We start from the raw sequence: 16502 nt of genomic DNA, 5'->3' as shown, positions 1-16502 counted from the left end.
CTATTTGCTATGAATCTCCCAGGGGTTCTTTGAGCTTCTTGAACCTGTATATCTAGAGTTTTAGCAAGGCCTGGGAAATTTTCTTCTATTATGTCTTCAAATAGTTTATCCAGCCCTTGCTTATTATCTTCTTCACCCTCAGGGATGCCGATAACTCTCACGTTAGGCTTCTTCGCATAATCCCACATTTCTTGAAGACTCTGATCTTTTTTCTTATTTCTTTGCTCTATCTCTGTGACTGTCTTATTTAATTGGAAAGAGTTCTCTTCAATCTCTGAGATTCTGTCTTCTGTTTGATCTACCCTGTTCTTGAGACTTTCCACTGTATTTTGTCGCTCCCTGAATAAATCCTTCATTTCTAGGAGTTCAGTTTGGTTTTTCTTCAATATTTCTATTTCCTTAGTGAATTTTTCTTCCAAATCCTGGATATTTTTGTGGTTTCTTTGTGTTGGTTATCTATTTTTTCTTGTATATTATTCAGCTTATTTATAATCCAAAACTGAAATTCTTCCGGTAACATGTTGGTGTTCTGAATCTAGTTTGTGCCAATTGGAGGAGAGCTGGTATTTCTCTTTGGGGGCGAGGTTTCCGTTTGGTTTTTTGTGCTCCCCATATTTTTCCGCTGAGCCCTTCCCATCTGGCTCTTCCGTTAGATCTTTTCTCACAGCTTTTGTCTGGTTAACAGCACGCCTTGTATTCTGTTCTTAGGCTGTGAAACAATCTAGGTATGTTGCTTCCTTTGTCTGGAGGGGGAGACTGTTGTGTGTTGATTAGAGTTTTTTCCTATCTCGATTGGGGGACTGCTTCTGATGGGTCCACCCCCAGAGGGTTGGCTTGACCTAAGACCAGTTTGGCAAGTTAAATCACTGTGTTGTGGACTTTCAGTTAGCAGGCAGGATTCACACTATTTGCAAGCAGAAAGCCTCTCCCTCTCTTTTCCTTTTTACCCTGTCTTTTGGTTCTTCCTCTAGATGTGTGGTTTCTGTCTCTTTCCACAGGAAAGACACTGGCTAGGGGGAGGAGGTGGTGCCTTCGCTCACTCAGTGCCCCAGCTGCTGCAGCTCCCATGGGCAAATGTCTACCCTGTCCCAATGTTCCCAATGTCCGGGCTCCACACTCTTGCATCTGGGGAAGCAGTCAGTGTTCACACCTGGGAGGGGGCCCTGGAGAGGGTCCACGGACCAGGGGATGGAGCCTCCTGGGGAGCCGCCTGGCACCCTATGGCTCTGTAGCAGTTAGACCTTGGCCTGCACAATTGCTGCTGCCCACCCGCAGATCACTAAAACAGTTTTTAAACTATAATTGCCTACAGTAGGTTTGCTCTGACACATTTTCAGTATTTGAAAAAAAAAAAAATGACGTAGTGGAAAATTTTGTTTGCTCTTATGGAAACTTTTTAAAAAATGTAAATCATTTAGAGAAAAATGAAATACTAAGCATTTGTCTTTTGCAATCTTCATAGAACTAATGAGAAGCTAGCGGAAGTTAGTACCAAACTGCTTGTGGAGAAACAGCAGACCAGATCTTTACTCACCACACTTGCCACGAGGCCAGTCCTAGAGTCACCTTGTGTTGGAACTCTTAATAATGGTTTAGTTCTCAACAGAAAACTTATTCCAAGAGAAAACTTAGTGATCCCTACCTCAAGCCCATGGACTTCAAATAACAGCATGGAGAATTACTTGACCAAGGTTAGTTATGTTATCTTTTTTCCTTTGGGTTTCATGTTTCTAATGTAATTTTTGTTTTTAATTTGGTGAGATACTGAGTTGTTTAATTGACTTATGCATGTTAAGTAAAGGTCATAATTATCTGTGTTAATAAAGAAAGGAAACAGAAGTTTTATAGTTTTCTGTAAGTCCCTGCAGCAATCGTTTTCAAGAGACACCCATTTGTTAACTTAATTCCATAAATGTAACTAAACTGACACATTTTAAATTTCTTTAAAAGCTGCATTTAAGTTATTGGAAATCAAATAGTATTGCCCAATAATGAAAGGTATACTTTGAGATACTTTGGCTTAAATTTTAATTGATTTTAGTTTGGCTGTGGTTCATAACACTTGAGATGGTGCAGGAAGTTTTCCATCCCTAATCATAAGTGAATTATTGGCATCCACACATTTAAGGAGATGATCAAAGCACCATCCCCAGCTTTTTAAATTTTAAATTAAATAATAGATACATATGAAATGTTTATTATTTAAAGAAATCCAGGATAAATACTTTTTTTTTTCTGAGACAAAGTCTTGCTCTGTTGTCCAGGCTAGAGTGCAGTGGTGTCATCATAGCTCACTGCAACCTCCAACTCCTGGGCTCCAGTAATCCTCTTGCCTCAGCCTCCCAAGTAGCTGGGACCACAGGCGCATACCACCATGCCCAGCTAATTTTTCTATTTTTTTTGTAGAGACAAGGGTCTCGCTCTTGTTCAGGCTGGTCTCGAACTCCTGGCCTCAAGTGACCTTCCCACCTCAGCCTCCCAAAGTGCTAGGATCACAGGCATGAGCCACTGCACCCGGCCTTAAATACTTTTTATGAATTAAATAAACCTGTAACACTAAAAACATTGTCTCTTTTTAAGTTAAAAGTTTTGTCATTTTCTTATGTAAGAGTACATCCTTAATTGCTGTTGTACTTAAACCATTTTTATCTCCATGTTTGTAAACTGTGTCAATTGCTGGGTAATTGTACAGAAATTTTTAAATAGTTAAATCAAGCAGATATTTAAATTTTTAAAATGAAGTTCCTTTATGTCTATCTTGTCATCATTTGAATGATTGATGACTAAGATAGCAATAATATCAAGTGTGTTTAAATAGCAGCTCGTATCAAAGAGAATCAGTTATATTCTTCCTACTCAGAATTAAATGTAAAGCCATACATGGTCCCTGTCTCCCCTGGAGATGTAACAGGCACCTTCCAATCCAACCATGTGATTTCACTCAGAGTAAGAATCCGTTTCTGGAGATCTCCAAAGGAATCCAACAATGACAACCTGTGTTAATTGTAGAGTTGGTAAGGAAAAAAAATTCAAGTATTCTTGACCCAGCTTAAGATATTTGTCTAACATTTGACAATTTTTGACTGAGGGAAAATTTTAAAAGCTGGGCATAGTGGCATGTGCCTGTAGTTCCAGTTACTAGGGAGACTGAGGCAGGAGGATCACTTGAGCTCAGGAATTCGAGGCTGGATCGTGCCTGTGATAGGTAGGTAGCTCTAAAGAGATGTTTCAAATAATTGGTACTAATTTCTGAAAAGAAACCGAAATTAGAATTAAAGAGCTATAATATTGTTTTCCTTGCTACTAATTCTAGAAAGTCATGAATCAAAGGAAAGTAAGTTTAAAAACTGGCTCTAATCTATATTTATTCTTTTTTTCAGGTAGACTTTTTGAAATATTTGTGTCCGTATGAGTAAAGAAGTATTAATCATAATACAGATAGCATAATATTTTTACTTACTCTTCTGCCAGAATTTTCACATGACATTATGACAGTACCACTTTCTTCATGTATATATTTAAGATTCTATGGTGAAAAGTTAATAGCATAGTACATGCTTTAAAATCTTAATTTTCTAAAAGTGGAGAATGGAAAGTTAATTTTAAGGAAAAATCCATTAAAATGAAAAAAACTAATTAAACTTTTATAAAGGACAGAGTTTTGCTAAGTAATGACATTCATTGCAAAACATGGATTGTTTAACATTTGTACTAATAAGAGAAAACATCACCCTTCTGAAATGATGTATAATCAATAGATCAATATTAATTGTACTTTTTATCAGATTAATATAAACAGCATTATACATATGTATTCTTTATTATCTAAACTTAAAATATGTAAGAAGGTCGGGCACGGTGGCTCACGCCGGTAATCCTAGCACTCTGGGAGGCCGAGGCAGGTGGATTGTTGGAGCTCAGGAGTTCGAGACCAGCCTGAGCAAGAGCGAGACCCCGTCTCTACTAAAAATAGAAAGAAATTATATGGACAGCTAAAAATATATATAGAAAAAATTAGCCGGGCATGGTGGCGCATGCCTGTAGTCCCAGCTACTTGGGAGGCTGAGGCAGAAGGATCCTTTGAGCCCAGGAGTTTGAGGTTGCTGTGAGCTAGGCTGATGCCATGGCACTCATTCTAGCCTGGGCAACAGAGTGAGACTCTGTCTCAAAAAAAAAAAAAAAGTAAGAATTTTATTTTATTTATGTGATTATTTTTCTATGTAAACAGTCCTCAAGTTCTAGTCTGTAAAAGTATTAAAGGCCACATTTTGTAAGTGACATATTAATATTCTCCAATAATGTCTTTTGTTTAACTTAAACTTTATAAATAATATTTGACACATTTCAGATGCAGCAGGAGTTGGAAAAAAACATAACTAGAGAACTAGAAGAAGGTATGTTGCCAAAACATATGATTTAAATTTAGATTAATTGATTTCTCAAATAAACTGTGAGTAGCAAATGACATCCCTTTTTTCCATTGTTTGGCAAATAGATACTATGTTAAATATTTTTTCTTACATCTTATGAAGGATGTGAAAACAAGCATTCATCATGAAGAGTATACTTATGCCTCATTAATTCATCATGCTTCATAGTTTTAAAAAGATCTCAAGAAGCCTATGCATCTCTTTATTTCTGGCTCTACACTTTCTTCCCTTCTGCCATCGCCGTGGAGCTATCAGCCAGCACACTGACACTATTCTCAGCAAACAAAGGCATCATCACCTTCTCAAGTTTATGGTAGTGATTTAAGGCCAGAAGACCCCAGACTTATCTAGTAATATTTAGTTGAGCAATTACTTGACAAATCTCGAGTCATTTACTTTGTCTTTGGTTTACTTTTGCTGTCAGGAAAAGTCCCAAATTAGCACGGAATAAAAACACCCATGTCAGTTTGGTTCCTGTCCAGTTGTTCAGCCTTATCTCTTGCCACTGACTATACTCTGCCCCTTTGCTCTAGTCTGGCCGAACTAGACTATTCAGAATTCCCCAGTGTCCTTCCTCACCTCCGGCTCTTTGCACTTGCCTCTTCCCTCCATCTGCCACACTTGTTCCTTGTCCTCCAGGTATCAACCTACACATTGCCTCCACCAGAAAGCCTCCAATATTGACACAAAAGTGGCATAGGTGGCCCTTCAGTGTGTTCTAATAGTGCCCTGTTTTATACCTGTCATGGTGTCTTAACCACAATGATAATTAACTCAGCGTACAACTATGGGCACCTTATATTTAATAGTAATTTTGTACTGTAGTTGTGGATACATATTTTTCATTCTTACTAACACTGATATAGTTCTCAAATCTTTTTTACTGACTTCCACTTTGTTATTTATGACATATCTTAGATAAAGAATATAATTCTTTCTTTTTCCTTTCAGCTGCCGCTGAATTGGAAACTGAATCCTGTATAGCTTCTCCTGTAGGATCTATTGATGAATCAAATCTAAATCAAGATCTAGTTTGGAAAGCATCACGGGAATATGTACAGATTTTAAAGAAAAATTATATGACCTGAAAGAAAATTTTATTACTGGTCTGTTTACATGACATTTTAATTGTTTTTCATTTAATAATGTAACACATGGAAATCTTTTTTTTTTTTTTTTTTTTGAGACAGAGTCTCGCTCTGTTGTCCAGCTAGAATGAGTGCCGTGGCGTCAGCCTAGCTCACAGCAACTTCGAACTCCTGGGCTTAAGTGATCCTACTGCCTCAGCCTCCCGAGTAGCTGGGACTACAGGCATGCGCCACCATGCCCGGCTAATTTTTTCTATATATATTTTTAGTTGGCCAGATAATTTCTTTCTATTTTTAGTAGAGACAGAGTCTCGCTGTCGCTCAGGCTGGTCTCAAACTCCTGACCTCGAGCGAGCCACCCGCCTCGGCCTCCCAGAGTGCTAGGATTACAGGCGTGAGCCACCGTGCCCAGCCAACACATGGAAATCTTTATTAAAGGAAAATATTTTTGTATCATATATGTCTGATGAAAATTTATATAGTGTTTTAAATAATGTTTCTTGGTTTCTTTAGCTAACTTTTAAGTGGATCTTTCAAATGAAAACCAATATTAGGTAGTTTTACATACTCAAACTTCCCAAATGTCAGCTGTTTAAATAGCCAAACAACCAAGTTGTCATTAATACTTTAGTGCCATTAATTGATGGCTTATTTGTATTTTATAAGTTTTATTATCCTATATAGTGATATTTGCACAGACATTATTTGGATGTACGGGGACTGTAGTTGTTGTAAATGTTTAAATGTTTTACAATTGTTAAAGTGCCATTGAACTTACATAATTTTAATTTTAAGAACTGATTTATATAAGATCTTTCCTCTTGGAAAAATGAGGCTTGCCTAAGGCTTTTCACCTTTTCTTTTTGTTTGTTTGTTATTTATTCATTTATTTATTTTTGATCAATTTTTTGGAAACAGCCTTAAAATTAGAGAAAAGTTCTAAGTTTTAGTACAAAGAACTTTTCTCCCTGAACCATTTGAGAGTGAATTGCTGCTATAATACCATCACTCCTGATTTCTTTAGTGGGTGTTCCTACAAGTCAGAAGATTCTATGTAACTACAATATAACCTTTATGATCAGAAAGTTAACATTAATACAGTCTACCATTTAATTCTCATATTCTTGTTAAGCTTTATTCATTCTGTCGAATGTCCTTTATAGCAAAAGGATCCCATTCAAATCCATGGACTGCATTTAGTTGTCATGTTTCTTAGACTCTCTCAGTCTGGAACAGTTCCTCAGTCTTTCCTGGACCTTCAAGAACTTGAATCTTTTGAAGATAGTAATGTGTTATAGAATGTCCCCTCAATTGAGTTTTTCTCTTCTCTTATGATGAGATTTGGACCATACATTTCTTGGCAAGTGTATCACAGCCATGATCCTGTGATCTTCTCATTGCATGCCATCATGTGATCTACGGTTTTGATTTTTCCAGTTACTGGGGATGTTAGCATTGGTCACTGATGGTGGTATCTGCTGGGTTTCTCCTCTGTAATTACTTTTTCACCTTGTAATTAATTAGCATCTCGTTGGGAGGAAATTTGAGACTATGCAAATGTCTCTGTTCTTTAACAAACCTTCAATTTATTCATTTACTTGTATCAGTATAGATTCATGGTCTATTTTATTCAATGGGTTATAATTTGTTAATATTTTTAAAAATTTATTTTTCTTTTTAGAAATGTTCTATTTTGGCAATTGGAGACTGATAGAAAAATTATAAAAATAGTACAAAGAATTTCTGTATAACATTCCCCAAATGTTAACATGTTACTACATTTCCTTTTTCCCTTTTCTCCTCCTGTCTTCCTAGATAAATATAAATAGGCACATGATATAGACTGTTTTTTCTGAACTGTTTATAATTTACAGACATTATGCCTCTGTATTTCTAAATACTTTAATGTGTATTTCCTAAAAACATGGAATTATTTTACATAACTAGTATAATTATCAAAAACAGGAAATTAAATTGATTCAACATTAATATATAATCTTTAGATCTTGTTCATATTTTTTTTCCAGTTTTCTCAATAATATCCTTTATAGCAAAAAAAAAAAAAAATCACTCTCTGCTGGTCTGTAAAAAACAGAAGGGTGCCTGACACTCGTTTCACTGCCACCTTAGAGCAACTCTTCAAAGAAACACTCTGAACTTCCCCACCTCTGAGATGATGTGTTCATATGTGGCCAACACCAACCTGAATTTTTACACTAACTATTGCATAATGTTTATAGTCACATCCAGGTCCACATTCTAAATCTTAGCCAGGTTTTACAGAAGTCCTACTTTATAGTGTCCTATAGATCTGTGGTCCTCAATCCCCAGGGGCTGGGCTGGGCAGACTGATCTGTGGCCTGTTACGATCCAAGCTGCATAGCAGGAGCTAAGTGGCAGGTGAGGGAGCAAAGCTTCGTCTGTATTTAGAGCCGCTCCTCATTGCTCAAATCACCGCCTGAGCTCCACCTCCTGTCAGATCAGTGGCAGCATTAGATTCTGCATTATGGTGCGTTGTATAATTATTTCATTATATATTACAATGTAATAATAATGGAAATAAAATGCACAATAAATGTAATGTATTTGAATTATCCCAAAACCACCCCCCTGCCCTAGTCTGTGGAAAAATTGTCTTCCATGAAAACAATCCCTGGTGCCAAAAAGGTTGGGGACCACTTGCATAAGTGGCTAAAATCAATGAGTTTGAAAAATAATTTAAATTTGGCTTGCTCTCTTTTTTGACAAAATATATCTGTAAATCCTGCTCTGTCTTCGTATTTCACATTTGGGGCCATCTCTCTTGTGTTAGAAGTCAGTGTTCCAGAATGTCAACTTTTGCAAATATCTATTTGTAGAGCAAAGAGGAGACTCTTCCACGCAATGTATGTTGTCTCAGGGGGATTGGATTTGAAACCATGAAGTTTATCATACAGAAAGGAGGTGGTTTTGTTGTGGTTCTTTCATGGAGAAATCTAGCTTCCGAGCAGTTGGAAGAAATGCAGTTGCCGGAAAATCAAAATGAAGGATGCAGGATTATCAGCCTACTGTGTAATGTCAGTTTTTATTCTGAGGTGGAAAAGGCAATAAATTCAATCGGAAATACCTTTCCAAAGAGTAAAATCAAAGGTGAATTTCACAGTGCTGCAGGCTTAGGTGATGGGCCCCGTGAAGCTCTCAACATCTCTTGTTTGACCGAGGAGCCTTGAATCTTCGATTCCTGCTAAATGAACGCCATCTTCAAAGTGTTTTAGCCTCCAAAGGAATACTTACTCTTCAAATACCCAAAATCCATGAGTATCCCAAAACATGCTTATTTCTGAATAATTCTCAACAAGCTGTAGCCAAATTTGATTTCAGGAAATTACAAGAAAACTTTCCTCAGGTTTCATCTCTCAGAATTGTTTCTCCAAAGAATTCCAAGATAAATTCAACTTTCTGGAAGATTCTTGCATGGCCTTTACTCATTCTTCATCTCGGATATTGAGAGATGAGTACACCACTTCTTTAGGTGATGACTTTGTGCATGCAAAACCTCAAAGGCATTACAGTGTCCACATTGCCTACGTCATTAGGCATAGACTCAATATCAGCTGTGATAATTCAAAGTAAGCTTTTCATGATCTAAACGGCTCAAATTCCTGTAATCAAACTGCTTGCTCCAGACGCGTCTGAAAACCTGAAATTATTTCTGGAAGAACAATCAAATAAAACGAGGAGGGGAGGAATGGCCACAATCCACCTGAATTTTTTTAGTCCATGCAGCATGCTGAATCAGAGTGAAAACAGAAGAAGATTATAAACAGGATATAATCCAACTTGTTTTAAACTTAACTAAAGTTATTTACTTTTTTCCTGAAAATTTTAGGCAACTTTGATTAATTAAATTGACAATCTCAACTAAAAATTCATTTGAATTTATAATGTCAATAAATATACTTTATATTAACTAATCATAAATAACAAAAAATTATCTGAATAATTTTTTCAATTGATTTCACAAAGGAGGGAAATTATTAATACTTTTAATTAGTAGAGATTCTCATCCCTGTTGTTTTTATTGTTGTTGGGCTAGTGTCCTAAGGCAAATATGATTGCAGGTAATTACACAATTAAAATAAATATATATGTATTTTTAAATGAGAGAAAAATAATGGCTCATGTAAAGCCTCTGAAAACATCATTGCCTTATTCTACAGTTCTTTCCTATATCCAACAGCAGTTAGGGCTCACTCTGTGACAGGCACTACATGAAATTTTAGCAAACGTCACAAGCGCACGATGTGATAATATGTTTCAGTTTTGTCAATTTGTGTGCATTTACTAGTCTTGAATTTCCTACAGTATACAAAGGCTATATGAGTCCAGAGGCCCAAAGATATATTTAGACTTCACAGCAGAACTAAGGATAGTCTTTCAACCACAGGAAGACTGTTGTATGGCAGTTATTTTGAAATTATTTTTTCTTGGTTTTTCTTTGTCTTTTAATTGTTTTGTGAGTTTTTTTAAATGTATAGAAATATTTCAAAATTCTTACTTGGATAAATTGGTTAGTGTTTTCCTTTAACATTCTGCCTTTTGGATATTACTTAGGTTTCTTTTACCTGCTACAAATATTTATAGTATTTCTCTTACGCCATTTTTTGACTCATTTCTTTCAACATTTTTTTAAAACAACAAAAGTGATACTAATAAATTGCAAAAATGCTGACGTGACATATAAACTTCTGTAATGGGTGTGTATTTTTTAAATTTCACCAATGAGATGGGGAATGCAATGTTATATTTTAATATACATTTTTGGCCATCAGACAAATGAAACATCTCTTCATTTGTTTATACACAATTTGTATTTTTTCTCCTATGCAATTTCTCTTTATATTTGCCCATTTTCCCACCAGGTTTTGAAAGTTCTTATTTATTTGAATGAACTCTTCATATATTTTGAATATTACCTTTCTGTTATATATGCATTGCAAACATTTTCTTCCAGTCTGTCACTTGTCTTTTAACATTACCAATAGTTTGCTTAAAAAGGTTTGAATTTTTAGATAGTAAAATTTGTCCATCTTTTACTTCATAATATTACTGCAGGGATATAAAATATGTTTTCTTATGTTTTAGTTTTATATCAAAGTCTTTGTTATTTGAAATTTATTTAATATTATTGTTGGTTTTTTTTAAATTCCAAGTAATACCCAACTTTCCCCAACCAATTCTATTCTCTACTGATTTCAAATACTACATTTGACATCTCTTAAATTCTTATATATGGTATGTCATGTCTGACTTTTATACTGATGTCATGGATATATTTCTGTACCAGTGCAATTTTCTAGGTTTTATAATATGTTCTGATAGCCAGTAGAAGCAGACCTCCACTCACTATTTTTCTTTCTTTTTTTCGGGGGGTGAAGGGAGTAGCTATTGTTACATGTGTCCTCTTTTTTTAATAAACTATGAGAATAGTTTATCAAATCACATGCAAATTACCATCTGATTGAAATCTCAGTCTCTTTAGATAGAAATTTTGGGACTGGGTTATCTGTATTTTTTTTTTTTTTAGTTATTCAGGATTTAGATTTAAATTTAGATTCTTCATAAGGTTTTTTTAAATTAATTTATTTATATATATATATTTTTTATTTCAGCTCATGGGGGTACAAAAGTTCAGGTTATATATATTGCCCATGCCCCCCACATCCCCCTGAGTCTGAGCTTCATGCATGTCCATTCCCCAGTTCATAAGGTTTTTGTAATTTTCTTCAAGTTCATCTTATAGATTTCTTAATTCCTTTCTATAAATTTAGTAATTATTTTCCCTATTGTGTTTATAATCTGGTCTTCTTTTTTGTGATTGGATATAGCAAATATAAAGGAAAGCCATTGGTGCTTTGCATATTTACCTTGTATCTAATTGTGGACGTTTTAGCCTCCTTATATGAGTTTAAAAATGTTTCATCTTTTTCGATGCATCTGATCTCTTCCTTGAAGTCTGAGAGAACTCAAGCATAAGATGAATTAAGCTTGGTGTTCTTTTCTAGGATACATTTTTGATTTGATAAACAAGAGAGATTTCAAAATAATTTGAGATAATTAAATTTGGAGAATGTTAAAACAAACCTAATTATTTTCTTATCCTTTCTATTTATAAGGCAAAGGAGCAAAGTTTTAAGTGACCTGGTGATCATTCCAGGAAATCCAATGATAGTATCGGCATAAAACACAGCTGGGCAGTTTTATTATTGCAGATTTAGGGCCAGATGAAGGAAAGACTAAGTCAAGAATAATTGTTAGGTGAGGCAAAACATGAACATAAGTCATAGTTGTATAAACAAAATATAGTTACTATGAATAATATTTTTAAACAATCACTAGCAGTGACCTTTAACCACTTACCTTAGAAAATAAGGAAGATTTTTCAAAATCATTCAAGAGTTTGCCAGAAATACAGAGAGTTGCCACCCTGTTTTGTTGGTAAGTGGGAATATCCGTTAGCAAGTGGCCAAAAATCTGGCCCTCGCTAGGGCACATCAAGTTGCTGAAAGTTAAAAGGGTAAACATATACACTGATAGGCAATGTATATTTGGAATATTTATGACATTATAATACTATGGAAACAAAAAAGTTTCTTATCCTCTTCATGTTGCTCCTATGCAAACAGTTACTAAGTATATGAATTATTGGATGCTTTCATGCTGTCTAAAGAAGTTGCTGTCTGAAAGGTAGAAGCCCACAGCACAACGTAGACTGTAAAATATAGGAAAAATGCTCTAGAGATTGTTATGCTATATAGGCTGCTCTGACCAAAGTTCTTACACAAATATTTGTTAGGAACAGAAAAATTCATGAAGATGTTAAAGGATTCCATCATAAATGCACAAAAAATGGCCTGCAATTCTGAACAGCCACACTGGAAACAACTGGATTACAATATCCGTGAGGATATAATCTGGCAAAGCCAGAGTGGCCACTGATAGTCTCAGATAACTGCAAATCCATACTTGTCAAGAATCTCCATTAAGCAACCCATCATGGTAGGGACAAATTGTGTCTATGATACAAAACAAATATTGATGAAGGCATTTTTCTAGGAGCGAGAGGACACTGACAGCTCATGTTATACTTGTGACCAATATAAACATGGAAAAATAGAGCATGGGAAGCAAGCACTAGAACCACATCCTCAGAGGTCCATTGAACATTTCCAAATGGATTCCTACAGTTTTCTCCCTTCATGGGTTTTCAACATCTGTTAGTATACACATTTGTGGGCGTGAGGAACATACGCAGAAGCATTCTTCTGTCAAAAAGCCACAGAACTCACCCTGGCTGAAAAGCTATCAGATTTTATGTCCCCTACTTGGAGAATTCCAACTTATCTCTCCAGTGATAGGGACACATTTTACTGGGCCAGTTATTTGTGAATTATGCCAGCCTTTGCCTCTTACTTTGGAACTTTGCTGTCCTTATCATCATTAAGTCATTGGAAACGTAAAAGGAACAAATAGAATATTCAAGCTAAAATCACCTAAGCTATCAGCCACCTTTAGCCTAGCCTTCCCTGAGAAAGTCGTGAATTGTTTCTTTATGAACTGGTCACAGGCACACCCACGGGACTGGTGATGTCTCTGTCCACACTTGATTTTAATCCTTCACAAGCTGATATAGATAAATATTGTAAGAGACTTTCATCAACAGTTAAGATTTCCTTTCCTAGCCAATTACCTAATCAACTCTATATGGCTTAGAAAGAGAGACTTGATGTTTGGCAAATGATGTCTGAGAAATACTGTCTTTGAACCTTGTGGGAAAGTTTCTTTTCAGATACTCTTGGCTTCCAGTACAGAAATCAAATCACATAGAATTGATCCTTGAAAGCCTCTTTCCCGACTAAAACAGTACCATTACCCATCCTCGAATGACAAGATTTGGAGGGTGACATCCATTATCAGTCTTAAACCTAGTTCTTCAGAGAACCCCCAGAAGCACACGGTCCTTGGAAGTCAACTACTGACGGGAAAATCCTTGGAAGTAGACAGTTTCCACCCAAGACAATCAGAACAAGATTCTCCTAGATATGTTAACCATTGATGGTCACACTCTGCATATCTTTGCTCTTTATTCTTTTGGTATTAGTTTTCCTCTTTAATAGTTTATGATCATACACTTCTGTATTAGCTTATTTTTCTGTTACCACTAACTAATAACTTGCTAGGCTTTACTAGAGACAATCTCCAATGTAATTCTCTAATTCATCTCTTCCAAAACTATAGCTAGCACAGTCCTGTGAAGAATTTGATGTATCTTCTCGTACCATGTCCTAGGAGGCCCAAATAGTAGCTGAATCTGCTGCTAATGATTTTCATTAAAGGATATCAGCGTAAAACCTGAAGAAATGTTAGACAGATATCTATTGATAAACATTCAAGACAGAGTTGCTACAACTATTAATTTATTTATGTAAACACCATGACTCAAATTGATAAAATTGGTCCAACTCCTAACCATTGTTGCTGGTTTTCTTGGTAGAAATACTACAAATCAAATCCCAAAAGAGTGTCAAATATTTGAAACCATGAGTTATTCCTACTAAATGATCAAAAGTTAAAAATATTCAGGCACACAACAAATTGAGCACGGTTGTAAAGGTACGTTGCATTGAACTTAGCAACACATAAATGAAGGTAAATATTCTTCTATGGGAAGGAGATGTACGTATTCTTGGATTGTAGCAATGATTTTATCACAACACTGATTCAATATACCTAGAGCTCCCCAAAAGATCACTCTCTTGCACAGCTCCTACATTCTTTTCCTGCATAGAAACCAGGTTCTTCCATGCTAACCCAGGACCTGTGGTGCTAATAGACCATTTCAAGTGTCTGAGTCCCAACTTCCTCAGAGAAATATATTTCCTTACAAAGAATTTTCAAGGGCAAAATCCTTCCTGGAGGTCTAGCAGATAAAAGGAAAAACAGCCTCCTGGGTGCAGTGGTCCCATCCATAGTGATTGAGCAACTTGAGGTGGTCATCAAATACTTGTCCCTCATTGACTGGCATAATAACACAGCCCGTGCTTTGAAGGCACACAAAACCAGGCTAGTATCTGTGGCCCAAGATGTTACAGATAACAGAATAGCCTGGAACATTTCTAAGTGAAAGTTGTCCATGCCATTGCTAACATGCTTTGTTGTACTTGGATTGTTGATCTCACAGGCGAGATGGAAAAATTTATGTCTAAACTGAACGAAAAGGCAACTTGGCTACAAAGATAGACCCAGGCAGTTGTGGGACTTGCTTTACAGGCCAGGGCTGGAAAATACTGGGTCATGGTTCTGGAGTGCCTCCCAGTCCCTTCTTATAATACTTTTAGTTATTTTGATTTGTCTCTTAATCAATATCTGTTGTCCAAAATCTTAAATGCTTCTGCACAGCCACTGTCCTGACAAATGATTCAACGAATGGTACAAAGGCCAAAGTGGGATGAAATCATGCTGACTGATGCACAGGCTGAGAACTAGGCCTCTGCTCTGGTTTAAAGGAGTCCTTTCCAAAATTCAGATGTTAAAATTTAACAGCCGATGTGCTGGTATTAAGAGGCGAGGCCTTTAAGAGATGATTAGGCTATGAGGGCTCCTCCCTCGTGAGTTGGATTAGTTGAGTTTATGAAAGGGCTTGATGGTGGGAATCTGTCCCTCTTACCCATCTGGCTTTGTCCAAATGAGGACACGGTGTTTCCTCCAGAGGATGCAGCCCTCACCATGCAACGGAACCTGTCAGCACCTTGATCTTGGACTTCCCAGCCTCCAGAACTGTGAGAAATAGATTTCTGTTCTTTATAAATTACCCAGTCTCAGGTATTTTGTTGTAGCAGCACAGAGGAATTAAGATAGCCTCTACAAACAAAACCTCACTTCAAGTGTAATAACAATAGTGATGCAGGACGATCCCTATACCTCTGGCTATGGGAGGTCCGAAAGGGAGTATGGAGGATAAAGTATTCCTCTTCTCCTGGGCAAGGACTGCTTGGTCTTTGGCCATGGTAGAAAGTAATGTCCAGAGCTAGTTTTATACCTGTCCCAACTGATTAATGGCAATTTTGCATCAGTAAACAAAATTCCGGGAGCTAGCCAATCAGTGGCAGCCCCAGGCTTCTGGAAGTCAGTCAACCAACACAACTCCAGAAACTACACTTTCATACCTAAAGCTCGGCTTGTCCCTAAATGCTTACTCTGCTGAAAGTAGAACTCCGTGCTACAAAACCCTTCATAAGATCAGCTCTCTGCTTTGCTTGGAGATACCGTACCTAAGAAGGACAGCTTCCCCTCGCTTTGCAAGCAATAAATTCATCTTTTTGTTTCATCGTTTGACAGGCTGTTGCATGCAGTGAAGGTAAACCTTTAGCCAAACTATCTTCAGCTTTGCTGCTGCTGTCCTGGAGAGCTGGTGACTGTCATGGGACGTGACAATAACAATGGACACCTCTTCCTTGCCTTCCTCTTCTTTTTTCTTTCTTCTTTTTAAAATTTTTTTGTACATAAAAGTTAAACTTGACATTGTGAAAAATAAGTTGAGGAAAGGATAAACAAGAACACAAAGGCCACTTGGAAATCCCACACCCCATAAAGAACCAGTGTCAATGTTTTATTTCCTTTTACTCTTTTCTATGTAGCTATCTTTCCATTTATATTTTTTTATTATAAAAACAGACTTACCATCTTATTATTTTGTGGACTTCTTTTAATATTATTTTTGTAAGCTTTTTTATTATAAAATAGTAGTTCTAAATCATAACTTACCATGGTATTTTAGTATTCTATTTTGTGAATATGTTTTAATTCATTTAAGAAACATTGAGAATTGATTATGTGACTCGTTCCATTAGGTGTTGGGAGCACAGGTGTGAACAAGACAGCTGTGATCTCCTGGGGTGGACAGTCTGACAGGGTTACCTTCAGCACTGGTATTGACCGTCCTCAT

General features: G+C 36.4%; 1 protein-coding gene across 6 annotated transcripts in view; it reads left to right on the top strand.

Moving 5' to 3' along the window:
* The window catches only part of ANKRD26 (ankyrin repeat domain containing 26), a 95073-nt gene extending 89482 nt beyond the window's left edge, over window positions 1-5591 (top strand). For 5 of the 6 annotated variants that reach the window (XM_045533254.1, XM_045533273.1, XM_045533247.1 and 2 more), the window contains 3 exons: window positions 1463-1691; window positions 4349-4394; window positions 5382-5591. In XM_045533254.1, the coding sequence (XP_045389210.1) occupies window positions 1463-1691; window positions 4349-4394; window positions 5382-5518 (412 nt within the window). In that variant the 3' untranslated portion in view covers window positions 5519-5591. The remainder of the gene's footprint in view (window positions 1-1462; window positions 1692-4348; window positions 4395-5381) is intronic. The other variant, XM_045533278.1, reaches the window with a different exon arrangement.
* The last annotated feature ends 10911 nt before the right edge of the window (window positions 5592-16502 follow it).

This window comes from Lemur catta, chromosome 1 (genome assembly GCF_020740605.2).
Source record: "Lemur catta isolate mLemCat1 chromosome 1, mLemCat1.pri, whole genome shotgun sequence".
Classification (NCBI taxonomy): Eukaryota; Metazoa; Chordata; class Mammalia; order Primates; family Lemuridae; genus Lemur; species Lemur catta.
The sequence above is the reverse complement of the archived record's forward strand: the minus strand, read 5'-3'. Positions and strand labels throughout refer to the sequence as shown.